We start from the raw sequence: 14,211 nt of genomic DNA, 5'->3' as shown, positions 1-14,211 counted from the left end.
TATATCATTTATTTATTATTTTTTATTTTATTTTTTATTTATTATTTTTATTACTATTTTATTATCTTAGGATCTTGCATAATAAATACCCAAACAGGAATGGAGGTCTCTGGAATCTCCATGAGTTTGGGCAGTAAGAACAATTCTGAAAGTGACAGGTGGTGGGGCTGAACCTTTCAGGGAGGAGAGCACATCTTACATCTCTCATGGTCCTTGAAGTTAACTCAAGTCTGTAGGTCCACCACCCCCTAGCGCTCCTGCCTGAGATGTCCACTGTTGTCTCCAGGGCCAAACCCCATTGGCGAACATTTGCTAATGGGGCAATCCACAGCTGAGGACCACAGCTGCTTACCCGAGCTTTCGAACAATTTACTCACTTCAAGGATGTTCTTCCTGTAAGAACCAACCTTGATGTGTTGATTTCAGAAGCTGACAAAAAGAAGAATATTATCCAATTGCCCTCCTTAATCCCTCTTAGGCTTTCAAATCCTTTTACATACATTAGATAGTTATAACTAAGATTCTAGAAGCCATTAATGACATCAAAATTGCAAATTATTGACTATTTGGCTCAAGAACTTCCAGTCTTCAGTTTTTAAAAGAATACATAATACTTCATGAATTTGCATGCCATCCTTGTGCAAGGGGATGCTAATCTTCCTTGTATCGTTCCAATTTTACTATATGTGCTGCCAAAGCAAGCACTCCAACATATTAAATAAACATAAGCTAGGGTTAACGAATACCAGGTTACACGCTCTTTGTACGATCTTCTCTCACAAGATGATCCTGGTTATCATGTCCGATTTCTACCCTGTTCCAGAGCAAAGGTCCCCTCCTAGCTTGACAGCTCCGGTGGGGGTGGGGGACACTCACCTGTACGAATCATACTCCTCCAACGTGGGTAAATTTTGGTGGATGTAAGTTTCAGTGTCATTAATGTAACCCATGAAATTGGACAGCTTATCCTGAATCGGAATCTGTTGGCCTATGTTTTCAATATCTGAACCAATGGAATTCAAGGTCCTTTTGATATCTGAAAACAAAGATAACCAGGTTATGCATTTTCAAGCCTAAGGGAAACAGAAACTTTGTTTTGGAACCAAAATGAAAAGCTTCAACCACTTTAAGTTTTCCCAATGTTATGCGTTTGTTTCAAACATGGAAAGGTTCTGCAACAAGCACGAATGTAGCCAAGACCATCAGAGAGCAATTACTTAACAGAACAGCAAGCTATGGGTGCTGACTTTAATGACATGGTGCTGAAGTCAAGCCAGAGTTTTCTTCTGCTGCTTATTTCACTAAAAAATAAAATGCATCTGGTGATTAAAACCTATTTCATGCCTACCATGGACCAGGCACTTTTATGAATGTTAACTCATTTATTCTACTGACGTAGATATTCTTCTTCCTATTTTACTAGGTGACCCTGAGGCCTATCAAGGTTAAATTATTTGCCCAAAGATCTTTTTTTGTTTTGTTTTTTCAGAAAGTACTAGAAATGGGATTGAATCCTGGGTTTGTCTAACTCCAAAGCTTCCGTTAAATGATTTTGGAAAAACAATTTAGTAAGAAATAGCATTCAGGAATACAATAACTTGCCAGGATCAATTTTTTGAACAAGTGACCCCAGGTGACATTTTTGCTAAAAATTTGACTCATACAAATTGAGACGTGGTAAAGTACATCTGTGTCTCTCCTAGGCAGATAGCAATGTATTCCCAGTGGTCAAACAGTTTCTATGAACATCCATCCTACCCTTTCAGAGAGAAGATAAGTTCTAATTTTCTGGAAGGTGTTTGTCCATTGTGATAGGTTCTGGGATCAAAGCCACCAAGGACACCGCCATCACCTAATTTAATGCTCACACAGGTCTGGAGTTGGCGCTACCCACACTGATTCTTGACATGGACATACACCCTAACCAGTTAAATGTCCACTGACCCTGAAAAGGGAGATCAATCTCTTTGCAGCCGCAGAGACAAGATGAGCTGTTCTCGCAATGTGATCCCAGGGCTCCTGGTGAACTTTGGGTAGATGGTAGCATGATTCAAAATGGAATGACATAAAATGGTGGGAATCTTTTTCAAAGGGTGTTGTTCACACAGAGCTCCCAGGAGGAGACTGCTGTCCACCGTGGCTCAATCCTCCTCTAAATGTACCCGAAGTCCCCAGGATCCTCAACAAGGTGACTTGGTGGGTCTCTTCCTTAACTCTGGGATTTCTGGGAGTTTGAGAGATTGGGACGCAGACTCTCCCTCTCCTATGAACAGTTCCCTCAACTGAATCGGGTTTGTTCTGCTTCTCAGGCTGTCCTGCCCTCCCACACGACATAACTCCCCGGCTTTGCCAGGTTGGGTGACTCTGTACGAGGCTGGTGTCCTCTCTTCCCAGACTCCCCTAAGGCCCCAGTTGGGATGTTGCTTCCTCCAGGAAGCCTTCCACTACCCTCTCCCACCTTGGATCCCTTGCATGCACCTTGTCCTGTTACCAGAGTGTATCTGTATACGCGCCCAGCTGAAGGGCAGGCAGGAATCATGCGTCACTCATCTCCCATCCCCAGAGCCTAACAGAGCCTGGCACACGGTAGGCACTCAAACTATGTGTGTGGGGTAGGACCGAATGATCAAAACATGGGAGCTAAGGGTTTTTATTTGTTTTACAAGGACATGAAAATAAGCAATTGATATTCAGTCAAATGGAGCAATACTCGCCCAGACCTGGGAAAACTCTGGCTTGTGTTGAGGCAATGACAGTGTGTGCAATGGGCCTCGTTCACGCCTACTGCACACCTTGCTTTGCCAGACTTACAAGGGAGGGCTGCACGTATTGGCAGAAGAGGTCCAGAAAGGGGAAACAAAAGAAAAAGTAAACACAGAAATTAGTAAGCAGGTGGCTGTCAGACATACAGTGCGTGTCAGCCTTCAGACGCTAGCATAGGAAAGCATGAACTTTGTCTTTAATCTCCTAATATTTTAAAGTAGAATCTTAGAGGAAACACAAAGGAACCCACGAAACATCTAAAGCGCTGTGTAATAGGAGAAAATACTTTTTTTACCCCAAGTCTTAAAGGGTTGAAAGAACACTATTAGGGGGAAAAAAAAGAAATTAAATACTTCTTCTAACACAGCATCTTAAAACCACTTGGTCAACAGAGAAAAGGAAGCACAGAGAAGATGATTTCAAAGAAGAAGAAGAAAATCTTACATAGCTTCAGAGATTTCTTCTTGAAGCAAATAACCTACGTCTATTGCTACCGCTGCACCGAGAACGGTTTCTACTGCACCCTTTCTCCGGGCATTCACCCCGAATGCCACAACCTGAGCACAACGTGATTCAGTCACTTAAGACTAGGAGAAGCCTCTCAAAATCAGTCCTGCTTCTCCAAAATCGTAAGCAACCTTAAGAGCCTAGGACACCATATTACAGCAGCATCAGAAGACAGATGACCATCTTCCTAAAAAGACAAAATACATTCTTATACATAGTATTCCTGGAAAAAGAATGAATGTTAAGATTTTTTTTTTTTTTTTTTTTTTTTTAGAAAATACAATAATCTACAATTTTTTCCCCCGGTGAAACCAATCAAAACGTGACCTTCCTAGTTCGACCACAGCTGTCTTTACTCTGACAGCTCCCAATGAGTCCTGGTCACTCGAGTGTGGCCCTTGACCTTGCCGCCCCCGGCCAGCGGGACGATGTTAATCAGAGTTCCATAGGATTATTAGTCCTTAAAATCTAAATTGCTGTGTGAAGGTGGCACAATTAAAAAGCTCTGATACTCATTTAATTTTCCAGATCAGTGAGAGAATTTTTTTTAAGAGAGAAAAAAAATACAGCTCTTAATGATACATTTTTTTTTGTAACTAATCATCCAATTCTTAACGAACAGAGAAACGAAAGGACTTCAAACTCTGGCTCTCACCTGATATGATGTTTGTGGTTTGATTTTGCACTATCTCAGGAATATCGTTGAAGGATTTATAGCCCTAGAAAATAGTTCAAAGTGAATTGATGCACACAGTGAGTAGAAGGGCAATTAACGAGCATTCAGTTTTCAGCTTAGCGGAGGAGAGAAGCAAAATCAAAACGTTAACAGGCATCTTAAGGCTGAAATTATCATTATATGGTCATTAAAAGACTACAAAAAAATTCCCCTTTAGAAAGGACTTTCTCTTTAAATTGTATCCATCTAAGACCTTGCTAAAAGTTTCTTACCTTTATACTGTTAACTCATGTTATCTATACTAGCGTTTCTCAACTGGGGGCGATCCTGTCCTCCAGGGGGCATTTGGCAGTGTCTGGGGACATTTTGGTTATCACAACTATGGCGCTGTGTGAGCAGGGACCCAGGGGGTTTGTGAATACCCTACAACATGTGGGTCAGCGCCCACCACAGGGGATCATCAACAGTGTCGACCGTGCTGAGGCCAAGAAGCCCCGATCTGTGCAAAGTTCCACGTTTGGGTAGAAAGTGAGTTTCCCAAACCAGAGTCGTATTTTCCAATGCAATTAGGAAGTAAGACTGGGGAACGAGTCTCACAGAACACACAGCTTATAGAGGACATACATTTTAGTGAGGCTGAAGTAAAAACAAACCAGCCAGGCCAAGCTATGTCATTTTGGGGCTAAATCTAGGACAAGAAGATGTCATTATTTCCCAGTAACTCAAGTGAACAGACAGTGTTTCCTCTGGAAGGGGTTCGCTGTGTGTTTCTTAGCTGTTGGCTGGTGTCATTAGCCATGTGCTGGGGAACACTCTATCAATAACAACTTGTTATGGACTGAATGTCTGGGCACCCCCGCCTCCCGTTCCTGACATCATACCCTGAAATCCTAACCCCCTGTGTGAGTGATGGCAGGAGGAGGTGAGGTCTTCTGCAGGTGATTAGGTCATGAGAGTGAAGCCTCATGAATGGGATTAGTGCCTTTATAAAAGGGGACCCCAGACAGCTCTCTCCACCATGTGAAGATACAGTGAGAAAGAGGCCATCTGCAACCTGGAAGGGTCTCTTGCCACAGCTCAGTCGTGCTGACCCCCTGATCTTGGACTTCCAGCTGCCAGAACTGTGAGAAATAAATTTCTCTCGTTGAGAGGCCTACCCAGCCTATGACGGGCTCTTACAGCAGTCCAATCTAGGTTACAGACTTTAAAAGATTTATGGTGCCAGCAAGTTTCCAGTTTAGCCTGGTAACATTGATGCCAGAAGGAGAACAGTCACCACTTCTGTTCCCTCAACAGTGACCAAGCTGCTAGCTCACAGGTGCTTGTGGGGATGAGTGGACAGCTGACCCCTCTGCATTTATCTGCCTTTGGACTACGGATGTCACCCATGGCCGACAGGGCCTTACAGATCTCCTGGATCAATTCCCTCTTTTAAAAAATGAGGGGACACGAGGACACAAAGACCAGGAGTTTCCACTGGCTTGTTTAAGGTGACACTGAACTTTGTCAGTAGATGAGTGTTTAACAGATTATCTGATGACCTTTTTAGTCCCGTGCTAAATGATGGAGTCAAGAATAACACTCCCTTTCCTGCAGGCTCAGGGCACTCTTACTGAATCATAATCTACAAAGAAATATTTATGGTAAACAGTGATAATTGGTAGGCTATTGGGGAAATGATGACATTCTCGACCAACGTAGCCCCTGCCAGTTTTAGGGTTGACACTCCAGTGGGATAATAGAGACATTAAAGCAATAATTACAGTTATGAGGACCTTAACAAAGACTATCTTCTGTGCTGGAAGAATGTATTAAAAAGGGTTCGACTTGGTCAAGATGCCCAGGAAAGTCCTCATCAAGAAAGTAATATCGGGGGCATGTGGGTGGTCCAGTTGGTTAAGCCTCTGACTCTTGATTTGGGCTCAGGTCATGATGTCGGGGTCATGAGATCAAGCACCACGTTGGGCTCTGCACTCAGCGGGGAGTTGGCTTGAGGTTCTCTCTCTCCCTCTCCCTCTTCCCCTCCCCCCACTGCTCGCTCTCTCACTGTCTTTCAAATAAATAAATAAACAAACAAACAAATAAATCTTTAAGAAAGTAATATCGAATGCTTTACATAGCTAGTACTTAGTAGCCTAAGTGGCTGGGCGAAGGACCACCGAGTGGCAGGCATAGCCCACAGCATGTGCGAATGTGCTGGGAGGAGGAGTGGGAGGAGACGAAGCCGCAGGGCTGACTCATGCCGAGTGGGAGGGCACCTCGCGTCAGAGTCAGTATGGGGCTCGGCACTACACCCACCAAATTCTGAGTCCGAGGAACGCGAGATCCTCTTCAGCTTTTTATCTCCAGCATGGTGCTTTGCATACAACAGATGCTTAACACAAATTTCTTGAAGTGCAATGAGCAAAATTACCTGGAGGATAACAGTTAACACCCTTCTTGGCAATCCCCTTTCCAAGATTTTAGGGCTTTTTTTGCAGTTACCTCTTTTCTTGTGTACTGGTCTACCCTCTAACACGATGTAAAACAAACCACTGTCATTTTTCCCCCCCCAAAAAAACATACCTCTTGGACCAGGCTGGACAAATCTGTTCGAAGAACATCATTAATATTATCAATTTGCTGATCCAAAGATGGGAGCTGAAAATTCATAAAACAAAATATAAGGCAAAGTGGTTACTCCCAACATCATTTGTCATAAAAAAGGGAGTCATCTTATATCCAAGTCCCAAAGTCTCTATATATTAGGGTATGATTTAAGTTTCTTTTGAACAATAGAATATTGTTTGGGGAAAAAGACATTTAGCTCAGAGTGGCCTTGACAGGCATTACGTTTGAGATGCTTGGAAGGCTCCTGTTGCAGTGAGCAAAAAGATCAAATATGTGTGACCTCACAATTTCAGGTACTGAAAACTACTCAATAAAGTTGTAAAAAACCTTTTTAAAAACACGTTGAAAAGCAATACAACCAAAGGTTATATCGGTGAGTAGTCTGGAATACATTTTTCCTTTACAGCTTTGTACATGGATTTCTAGTGTTCTATCTCTCGCCAAGACTGGGACAAACATCACGGACTTCCCAACATGATGTATCAAGGACACACTATCACTCTTGTGGTATCCCTGGCGAGTGTGCATGGCTCAAATCTAATCGTGAGGGCACACCAGATAAACCTGAATTGGAGGTCCTTCTATAAAATAAAGGGCCTGCAGTCCTCAAAAATGTCAATGTCAAAAAAGAAGAAGACAGGCAGGGGACTGTCCCAGGTTGAAGGAAATAAACGGACATGACAACTGAAGACTACTTGGGACCCTGGACTGGCTCTTAGACCGGAGAAAGTAAAACAGCTGTACAGTCAGTTTTTTAGGAAAACCAGCAAAATTTGAATATAAACCATAAACCATGGATGGTCGTATCTGGTCAGTGTTACATGTCCCAATTTTGAGAACTGTATAAAGGTTGTGTACGGTTAGGAAATGCACTGGAATATTTAGGGGTAAAAGGAAATAGTCTGCAACTCACTGCCAAGTGATTGAGAAAAACACAAAATGCAGAATATTTTACACATATAAATGACAATATGAGTAGATGGCAGACACACAGATTGATAAGCAGATAACAGATAAAATACGACGAAGCAAATGGAGCAAAAGGCTGGTAATTGGTGCTTCTGGGTAAAGGGTGTAGACAGGAGTTCCTGGTACCATTCTTGCAAATTTTCTGCGTGTTTGAAAGGACATCAAAATAAAAAGTTACCCCAGAAGACTCGATCCCATATTAAATACAAGGGAAGCTCCCAGCCTCCAGAAGACCCTGCACAGGTGACCACAGTGACATGCGTAACTCATACATACACACAGAGGCTGGAGGGGAAGAGTCTATATAATGATGACCCAGGAGATAGGAAAGTGAGAAGAGTATAGTCATATTAAAATATTGTATTATAAAAAAATGTGGCATGTATACACCACTATCTTGATACATTAAAAATCATGAGGAGACACGATTACCTTATCTATATCTTGGGACTTTATATATTCAAGTTGCTACAAATTCTTTTTTCCCCCCTAATATTCTCTTTGGAATATGGGGAATTCCCTTATATTTAGGCATATGTGATCAATATACCAGGCATGTCATTTGAAACTACATTTTAATTTTTATAGGTCTACAAAAACACGTTCTGCTTCCTTTTTTCTTTTTAAAGCTGAATTCATTCTGGTAGTTTCCACCAAATCAACCACAGAGAACACTTTAGAAGGGGTTTCCCATTATTCCTTCTCTCTGGCTGCAGCCACGCCAATGGGGTGATCAGATCCCCAGGGAAGGCCGACAGAGACCCCAGGCCACCATGCACCCGACAGGTGTCCCAGTGACACTGCCCTGTAGCAAGGTCGCCTCCTCACCTGACCCAAGTCGGTATTGTCGTCCAGCTGGCCGAGAGATACTCGGATGTTGTTGCACGTGGTGGCCACTGGCGGCACAGCGCACATGGGGTCACCGAGCGATTGCTCCACATTCCTTCTCACATCACTGAGGCTGGTGTTAAGTCGTGCAGTTGACTCCTTCAGCTCCTTCAAGGTGGTGTTCAAGTTCACCAAGGCTTCTTTGGTCTCTTTGATTGCTGTGGGGACACAGCGAGCTTCAGGATAGACTCACCCGCTAGGCAGGCAATGGCGAAACTCCTTCTCATCTACAAAGTACCCTTGGGGAACTTGAGGTGCATGTATAAAAGGCGCTGGGAGGCAACCACAGGAGCCCGCCGGGGAGCACAAGGACACTGCTGGCCTCCGCGCCCAGCCACGCCAGCCGGCTCAGCTTTCCCACGTGGGGGCTCTTCAGACAAGAAGAAGGAGCAAGAACCAGCCGAGGAATGCAAGGGGGACACCAAGGTGCAGCATCACTGGCCGGCACAGGACCAGTCACGGCAGGAAAAGGTGTCGCTCCCCCAGCATCGCCCAGCCTCGAAGAGGCCAGCCCTGACAAGCTAGCATCTTCGACCCCGAGCGGTTTTAACCCACGTCAAAACGGATCACACCCAGACGTATCTCAGCGACGGACATTCAGAGAGCCGGAATTAGACACACGCAGCAGCTGACGAGCATGGACTGGGGTTCAGGCGGGTCTAGGTGCCGATCCCAGCCTTGCCACTTGCTGGTCACCGGAAACCGATTCCTGAAAGTTCTTCAGCGAGTTCCTCATCGGAACATGAGGAAAACAGCACCACATTCATCATAAGATGTGGGCGTCAGAATGGTCAGCCTGAGATTCCTCCATGGCAGTGAGTCCATCGGTTCTATTTGGGGAGCCTCAGAGCCCAGGACACATTCTTATACTAGGAAATCCTTGATAACTGTTTGCTATCCTCCTGATTTTTCTGAGGTGTAGAGCTCTGTATTCACGACCAGGGAGGTCGCGAATTACAACCCTTTCCTACAGTGACTTCAAGCCACAGCGGTAAAAGATGTGAAATCTAAATCAGAGGGCACTGCTTTTCTTCTAACCCAGCAAGTCTTCCAGCCTCACAGAACAGATGGCAGAGCATCAAGCCACACCGGGGTGTTGCAAGGAAAAGTGTGAGTGCCCCTAAAAACTGGTTTCCCCAACTTTGCCTGGCAACCACATAAAACGTGAGTGGTAAAACCGCACGCACACAAGCGCACATACGCACTTTAATGCCCGCGTTGTGGGATCTCGCCTGGGTCTTTTCCCAATTCTGTGATCACCTTGGGATAACATCTTTGGCAAACTCTTTCACGCCTGGGGATCCCGGCTTCCTCATCTGTAAAGTGGGGAGCTGGTTGGGTCATCTCTTGGTTCTGAGGAGAGGCTATGATTCTCGGCTGTGTCTTAGCAGGTCTGCTCTTAGGAGATGGCATGGCCCATGTCACCCAAGATGGCACCTCAACCCAGCTCTGATGACTTACCCTGAGACCCGAGGAGGCTTCCAGCATAGGACCGAATGGCCACTGGCCCCAGATCCTGTCACCTTACCTAGATATAAAATCTTAACATCTGCTTCAATCTTTTCTCTTGAATTTTGGTCCAGTCATGTCTTAACATTGTTGGAGATATAATAATAATTAAGACTTCATCAAAGAGTCACTCTGGGAGTCAGCGTCTCATCTCTTGCACCTACCTCGCAGGATTATCAGCAAAGCACGGCTCATATTAGAGGCTCAATGAACGTCTACCACAGCAAAAACAAGAATCAAAGACCAGGGTTGCAGCTAAAAACACATGACAGGATGCAAAAGCGTGTGCTGACGTACGCCTCCCATCACACAACATACACCTCACAGTTTAATGTGGTTTACCGCTCACAGTCCTTTCCATTTTAAGAGAAGGTATTTTAAAGCAAGAGACAAACAACACCAACCTAGAACGAGGGATGATAAAATAAATTGATGGCCCATAATACGTGTGTCCATTTAAGCACAGTCTATAGACATTCTGGGTTATGGGTACCATTCAGTCATGTCCCAAGAAAGACTCCGAGGTAATAAATATGTATATATATATATATATATATATAGTCGATAAAATATCTACTGGGTTACGACTCCGGGAGTCAGTCCAGACCTAGCAAGATCACATATATTATGTAGCTGAAGTCAGCGGAAAGATATTTCAGATTCTCAATTTTAGTTAATGAACATTTTACCAGCTCATAGCACATCTCCTTTGTAGGTCCTGAATTGTAGCTCAAATAAGATTTACATGAATCCGCATGTCGCTGCTCTCTCCAAAGCCACTAAACACGGAAAGCTGCAAGGAATTTTTAGCAAAAAAAATTTGTCAAAGCATTGATTCTCAGCCTTTTGGCTAAGATCCAGGGCAGTTATCTGTTCTTATCAATTTAATAGCTGATGCGTCCTCTATCTGAGGGCCACATATTAAATGGATTTGGGGAGCAGGGGGATGGAATGAGAGGCTCCTCCATCCACACATTGACCTAGCGTCGTACTACCTCCAGGAACGGTGCCCCCCTTCAAGGACCAAACCCCCTATCAGAGCAGCTTATTAAGCATGTATGAGAAGGTGTGGCAACACCAGAGGCTAAACTTTCACGGATTCAGCCTGTGTTTAAAAAACATAATAAAACTTTAACACCAACACAGGAAACACTGAGGAGAAAAATAAAATCTGTTTTAAAAGTCTTTAATCCAAAGAAAATTATCATTCAAACATGAAGAATTGGGCAAATCGTGGGCCCAAAGTAAAGGCACATGGCAACCACACTGCATCGTTCATCTGTTTTTGCACAGGCTCTACCATTACCGATTTGGGGGCTGGAGAACGCGGGAGACCGATTTTCCAAATGCCTGGTGTCTGGCGTCATCCTGTGGCCACAGCAGCGCTTGAACTCGAGATCCCTAACTCCTGCTCAATGTTACTCCGTGCTGTCTTGCGATGGATGCCACAAAAACACCCTCTATATTAACACTCTCCAACAGTGTTGGGGCCCAACTACCCTCTAGTGTGGACCCGGCAACACAGGTGCTGCAGTCTGACCTGCATCTGAATCCCAGCGCCACCAGTCCCCAGATCCCTGGCCTTGCACAAGTTACATGATCTCTGAGCCTTACTGTCTTGAGCTGGTAAAAGAGAGGTGACTCTACCGATCACTCAGAACTCTTGTGAGGACTAACAGGATTTAAGAAAAGCACCTGGTACGTGGCCGGCCCTCAACACTCAAAAGCTTTCCAAGTATTATTTTATGGCTAATAATTTCTACAAACGCTTGCTGTGGACTTGGTCGGTTGCATCTCAGAAGCCATGTCACCTGCTTCCTGCACTGCAGCAGACCTCTGTTTGGATAACACGGGTTCCACCTCCCGCTTAAGGAGTGGGCCCTGGATACCCCCAGCCAACCCATTTCCCCCGTGTAGCTCTGGTCCAAAGATGGCTGTGGAACCCCAGATGGCCCAGCTGGAGGGAAATCTGGTTGAGGAGGAGGACCAATGTGGCTAGTGTTAGCCCTCTTGCAACACAAGGGGAGTTGGCATTAGAATAATACAGACATTGTGGAGAAGAGTTGGGTGGAAAGAATCTCACCACTAGATCAAGCCTTACCTGAAGCCAGTGTCAGTTACATGAGCAAATAATCCACTTAGCTGAAAGCCAGATAGAGACAGATTTTCTGTATGTGTCAGGGAAATGACACATAATTGCTCAAGAGATGTTTCTAAGAGAAGACAGATAACTGGAGACGTTTGATGGTAAAGGTCACAGAGCCAGCCCAAGTCATCATTAACCCATTGGTGAAGTGCAAACACATGAAGCTCTGAGGAGGGGACATGGAGGATTATTAGCAAGAGTGATGCCAAAGACGTGGGAAGTGAAGGTTCAGCATCTTACAGGAGTGACGATTCTTCCAGTGAGGGGACGAGGAGCCACCAGTCCCCCACCTCCTTTCATTGTCTGTTCCTGGTGGTTGGTTAACGAATACGTCCTGCTAACCACCAGGACGGGGCAGGGGGGTGAAGGGCTCGTCAACAGTGCTGTTGAACGCCCAAAGCAGCTAACTTTGGAAACGCCATATGTCCAATGTCTTGTCATGTGTGATATATTTGCTGTTGATTAAGCCACTTAAAGGGTCTTTGGCATTCGTATCACATCAATGGCACCTCCAGAAGACCCCCAAGAATCGTCTGCAAAATTCCCAAAGCAAATGAAAACGACTATAATCTGACTTGACTAGATAGATTTAGCCACATGGTGCATCAAGGGCAACTAAAAAAAAAAAAAAAAATCAAATGACTACAGACATTAAAAGTAAAAGATCAGGAAGCTTATAAAGTCAAAAGGAGTTGCCTAGCAACTGAAGCAGAACTATGAAAGAATATAATCCATTTTCTACTCCATCACCAGCAAAGTTACAGTATTCTACGCTTAGAAAACGAAGGTAAGGTCTGCAGGCCTTTATTCGTTCAAGAAGTGACAATTTGCTCTGGGCCAGACACTGTGTTGGGCGTCTCCAGACAAGCTAGGGGAATTAAGACATGAACAAAATCAACAGGCCGAGGAAGACATGCAGCACAGGGGTCTGAGAGAGAATTATGCCGGCAGAGACCTATGGTAGAATAAACGCTGAGATTCGTGGCTTGGAAGGGAAGGTTTGGGGGCTGGAGGGTTGAGATGGGAACTGACTGGAAGGATAGGCAAGGGCCAGGTATGGAAGGAAGGAAGGAAGGAAGGAAGGCAGGCAGGCTGGAGGCGTGGGTGTTTACGGTCACATTCCTTCTCTGGGCCTCAGTTTCCTTGCATTGGAAGGACATGGGTGGTGATGAGATGAGCAGGTGTCAGGGAGGCATCTAAGCGGGTCCACAGCAGAGGACACACCCTCAGTTACAGGGCGACCCATTGTAGGGTCAAGGAGAAGAGCAAGGAAAGACTAATCCGTTGATCAAAATTAATCTTACCAACTCCTGGCCTGTTCTGCATGTCATTCCGTTTCCTGGTTCCATGTCTTTGAACTCTAAGGGGAAGGGGGGGTGGCAGGGAAGAATGCCAAAAGGAACGGGCGTAACTTTCTGACTTGGACACAAGTCCTCCCTCTGTGGCCTGTGTTCTCAGGAATCCTGGCTCATGAAAGTACAATTCACAGTGGCAGGATGACAAATGTGAGACGCAGATGAAGTTGTCCTCTCCATCGAACACTTAGCACAGACATCTCCTCAACATTTGGAAGGGTCTCGGAGTCTTTTTCTCATTGCGATTGAATATGCAGTTTCTTAGAATCAGTACATCTGCTCACTGAGATCACTGACTGCGGTGTCTTAAGATATCTCTACAGAGCCCTCCTTCCCAAAAGTTGTTCTTTCCAGGGAAAAGGAAAGAGTAACCAATAGACCCCCAGAGACCCAAAATTCTCGAGGCTATTCATCTTCTATAGCAAGAGTTGACAAGCTTTTTCCGGAAAGGGGCAGATGCTAAACATTTAGGCTTTGAGGGCCACAGGGTCCCTGTGCACCTGTTCAACCCTGCTGTCAGTCATGGCGCGGGAGCAGCCGCAAATGTCCCCTAAGCAGAGGAGCACGGCTGCCTTCCAGTAACCATCTTTACAAAAACAGGTGGCGGGCTCCTAGCAAATGCTGCTGTTATTATTTCAAAGGACTTGTAGACAATTAGTACAACCTCTTTGGCTCAAGGGTTTTTTTTTAAAAAAAAAGAAAAACCAAACCAGACCAAACCATTGCGATGCTGTGTGTCTTTGCCTGGCCTGCTGGCATGCCCACATCTGGGGAAAACAAGAAAGGGT

The 14,211-nt window shown here is 44.9% G+C and overlaps 1 protein-coding gene and 2 non-coding genes across 3 annotated transcripts in view; 1 reads left to right on the top strand and 2 right to left on the bottom strand.

The window, feature by feature from the left end:
* The window catches only part of PROM1 (prominin 1), a 98,454-nt gene that overhangs the window by 23,921 nt on the left and 60,322 nt on the right, over window positions 1-14,211 (bottom strand). Inside the window, exons 7-10 of the mRNA XM_008685797.2 lie at window positions 8,354-8,571; window positions 6,512-6,586; window positions 3,926-3,989; window positions 877-1,036 (exon numbers count right to left, since the gene is read on the bottom strand). Coding sequence (XP_008684019.2) covers window positions 877-1,036; window positions 3,926-3,989; window positions 6,512-6,586; window positions 8,354-8,571 — 517 coding nt within the window. The remainder of the gene's footprint in view (window positions 1-876; window positions 1,037-3,925; window positions 3,990-6,511; window positions 6,587-8,353; window positions 8,572-14,211) is intronic.
* LOC121101604 lies at window positions 600-705 on the bottom strand. Its single transcript, XR_005833588.1, has one exon. It is a non-coding gene; the product is annotated as a U6 spliceosomal RNA (small nuclear RNA).
* On the top strand, window positions 10,753-10,939 carry LOC121101583. The gene has a single exon (XR_005833575.1). It is a non-coding gene; the product is annotated as a U2 spliceosomal RNA (small nuclear RNA).

This window comes from Ursus maritimus, unplaced genomic scaffold (assembly GCF_017311325.1).
Source record: "Ursus maritimus isolate PB19 unplaced genomic scaffold, ASM1731132v1 scaffold_8, whole genome shotgun sequence".
Classification (NCBI taxonomy): Eukaryota; Metazoa; Chordata; class Mammalia; order Carnivora; family Ursidae; genus Ursus; species Ursus maritimus.
Note: the sequence above shows the minus strand (reverse complement) of the source record. Positions and strands in the feature narration are given on the sequence as shown.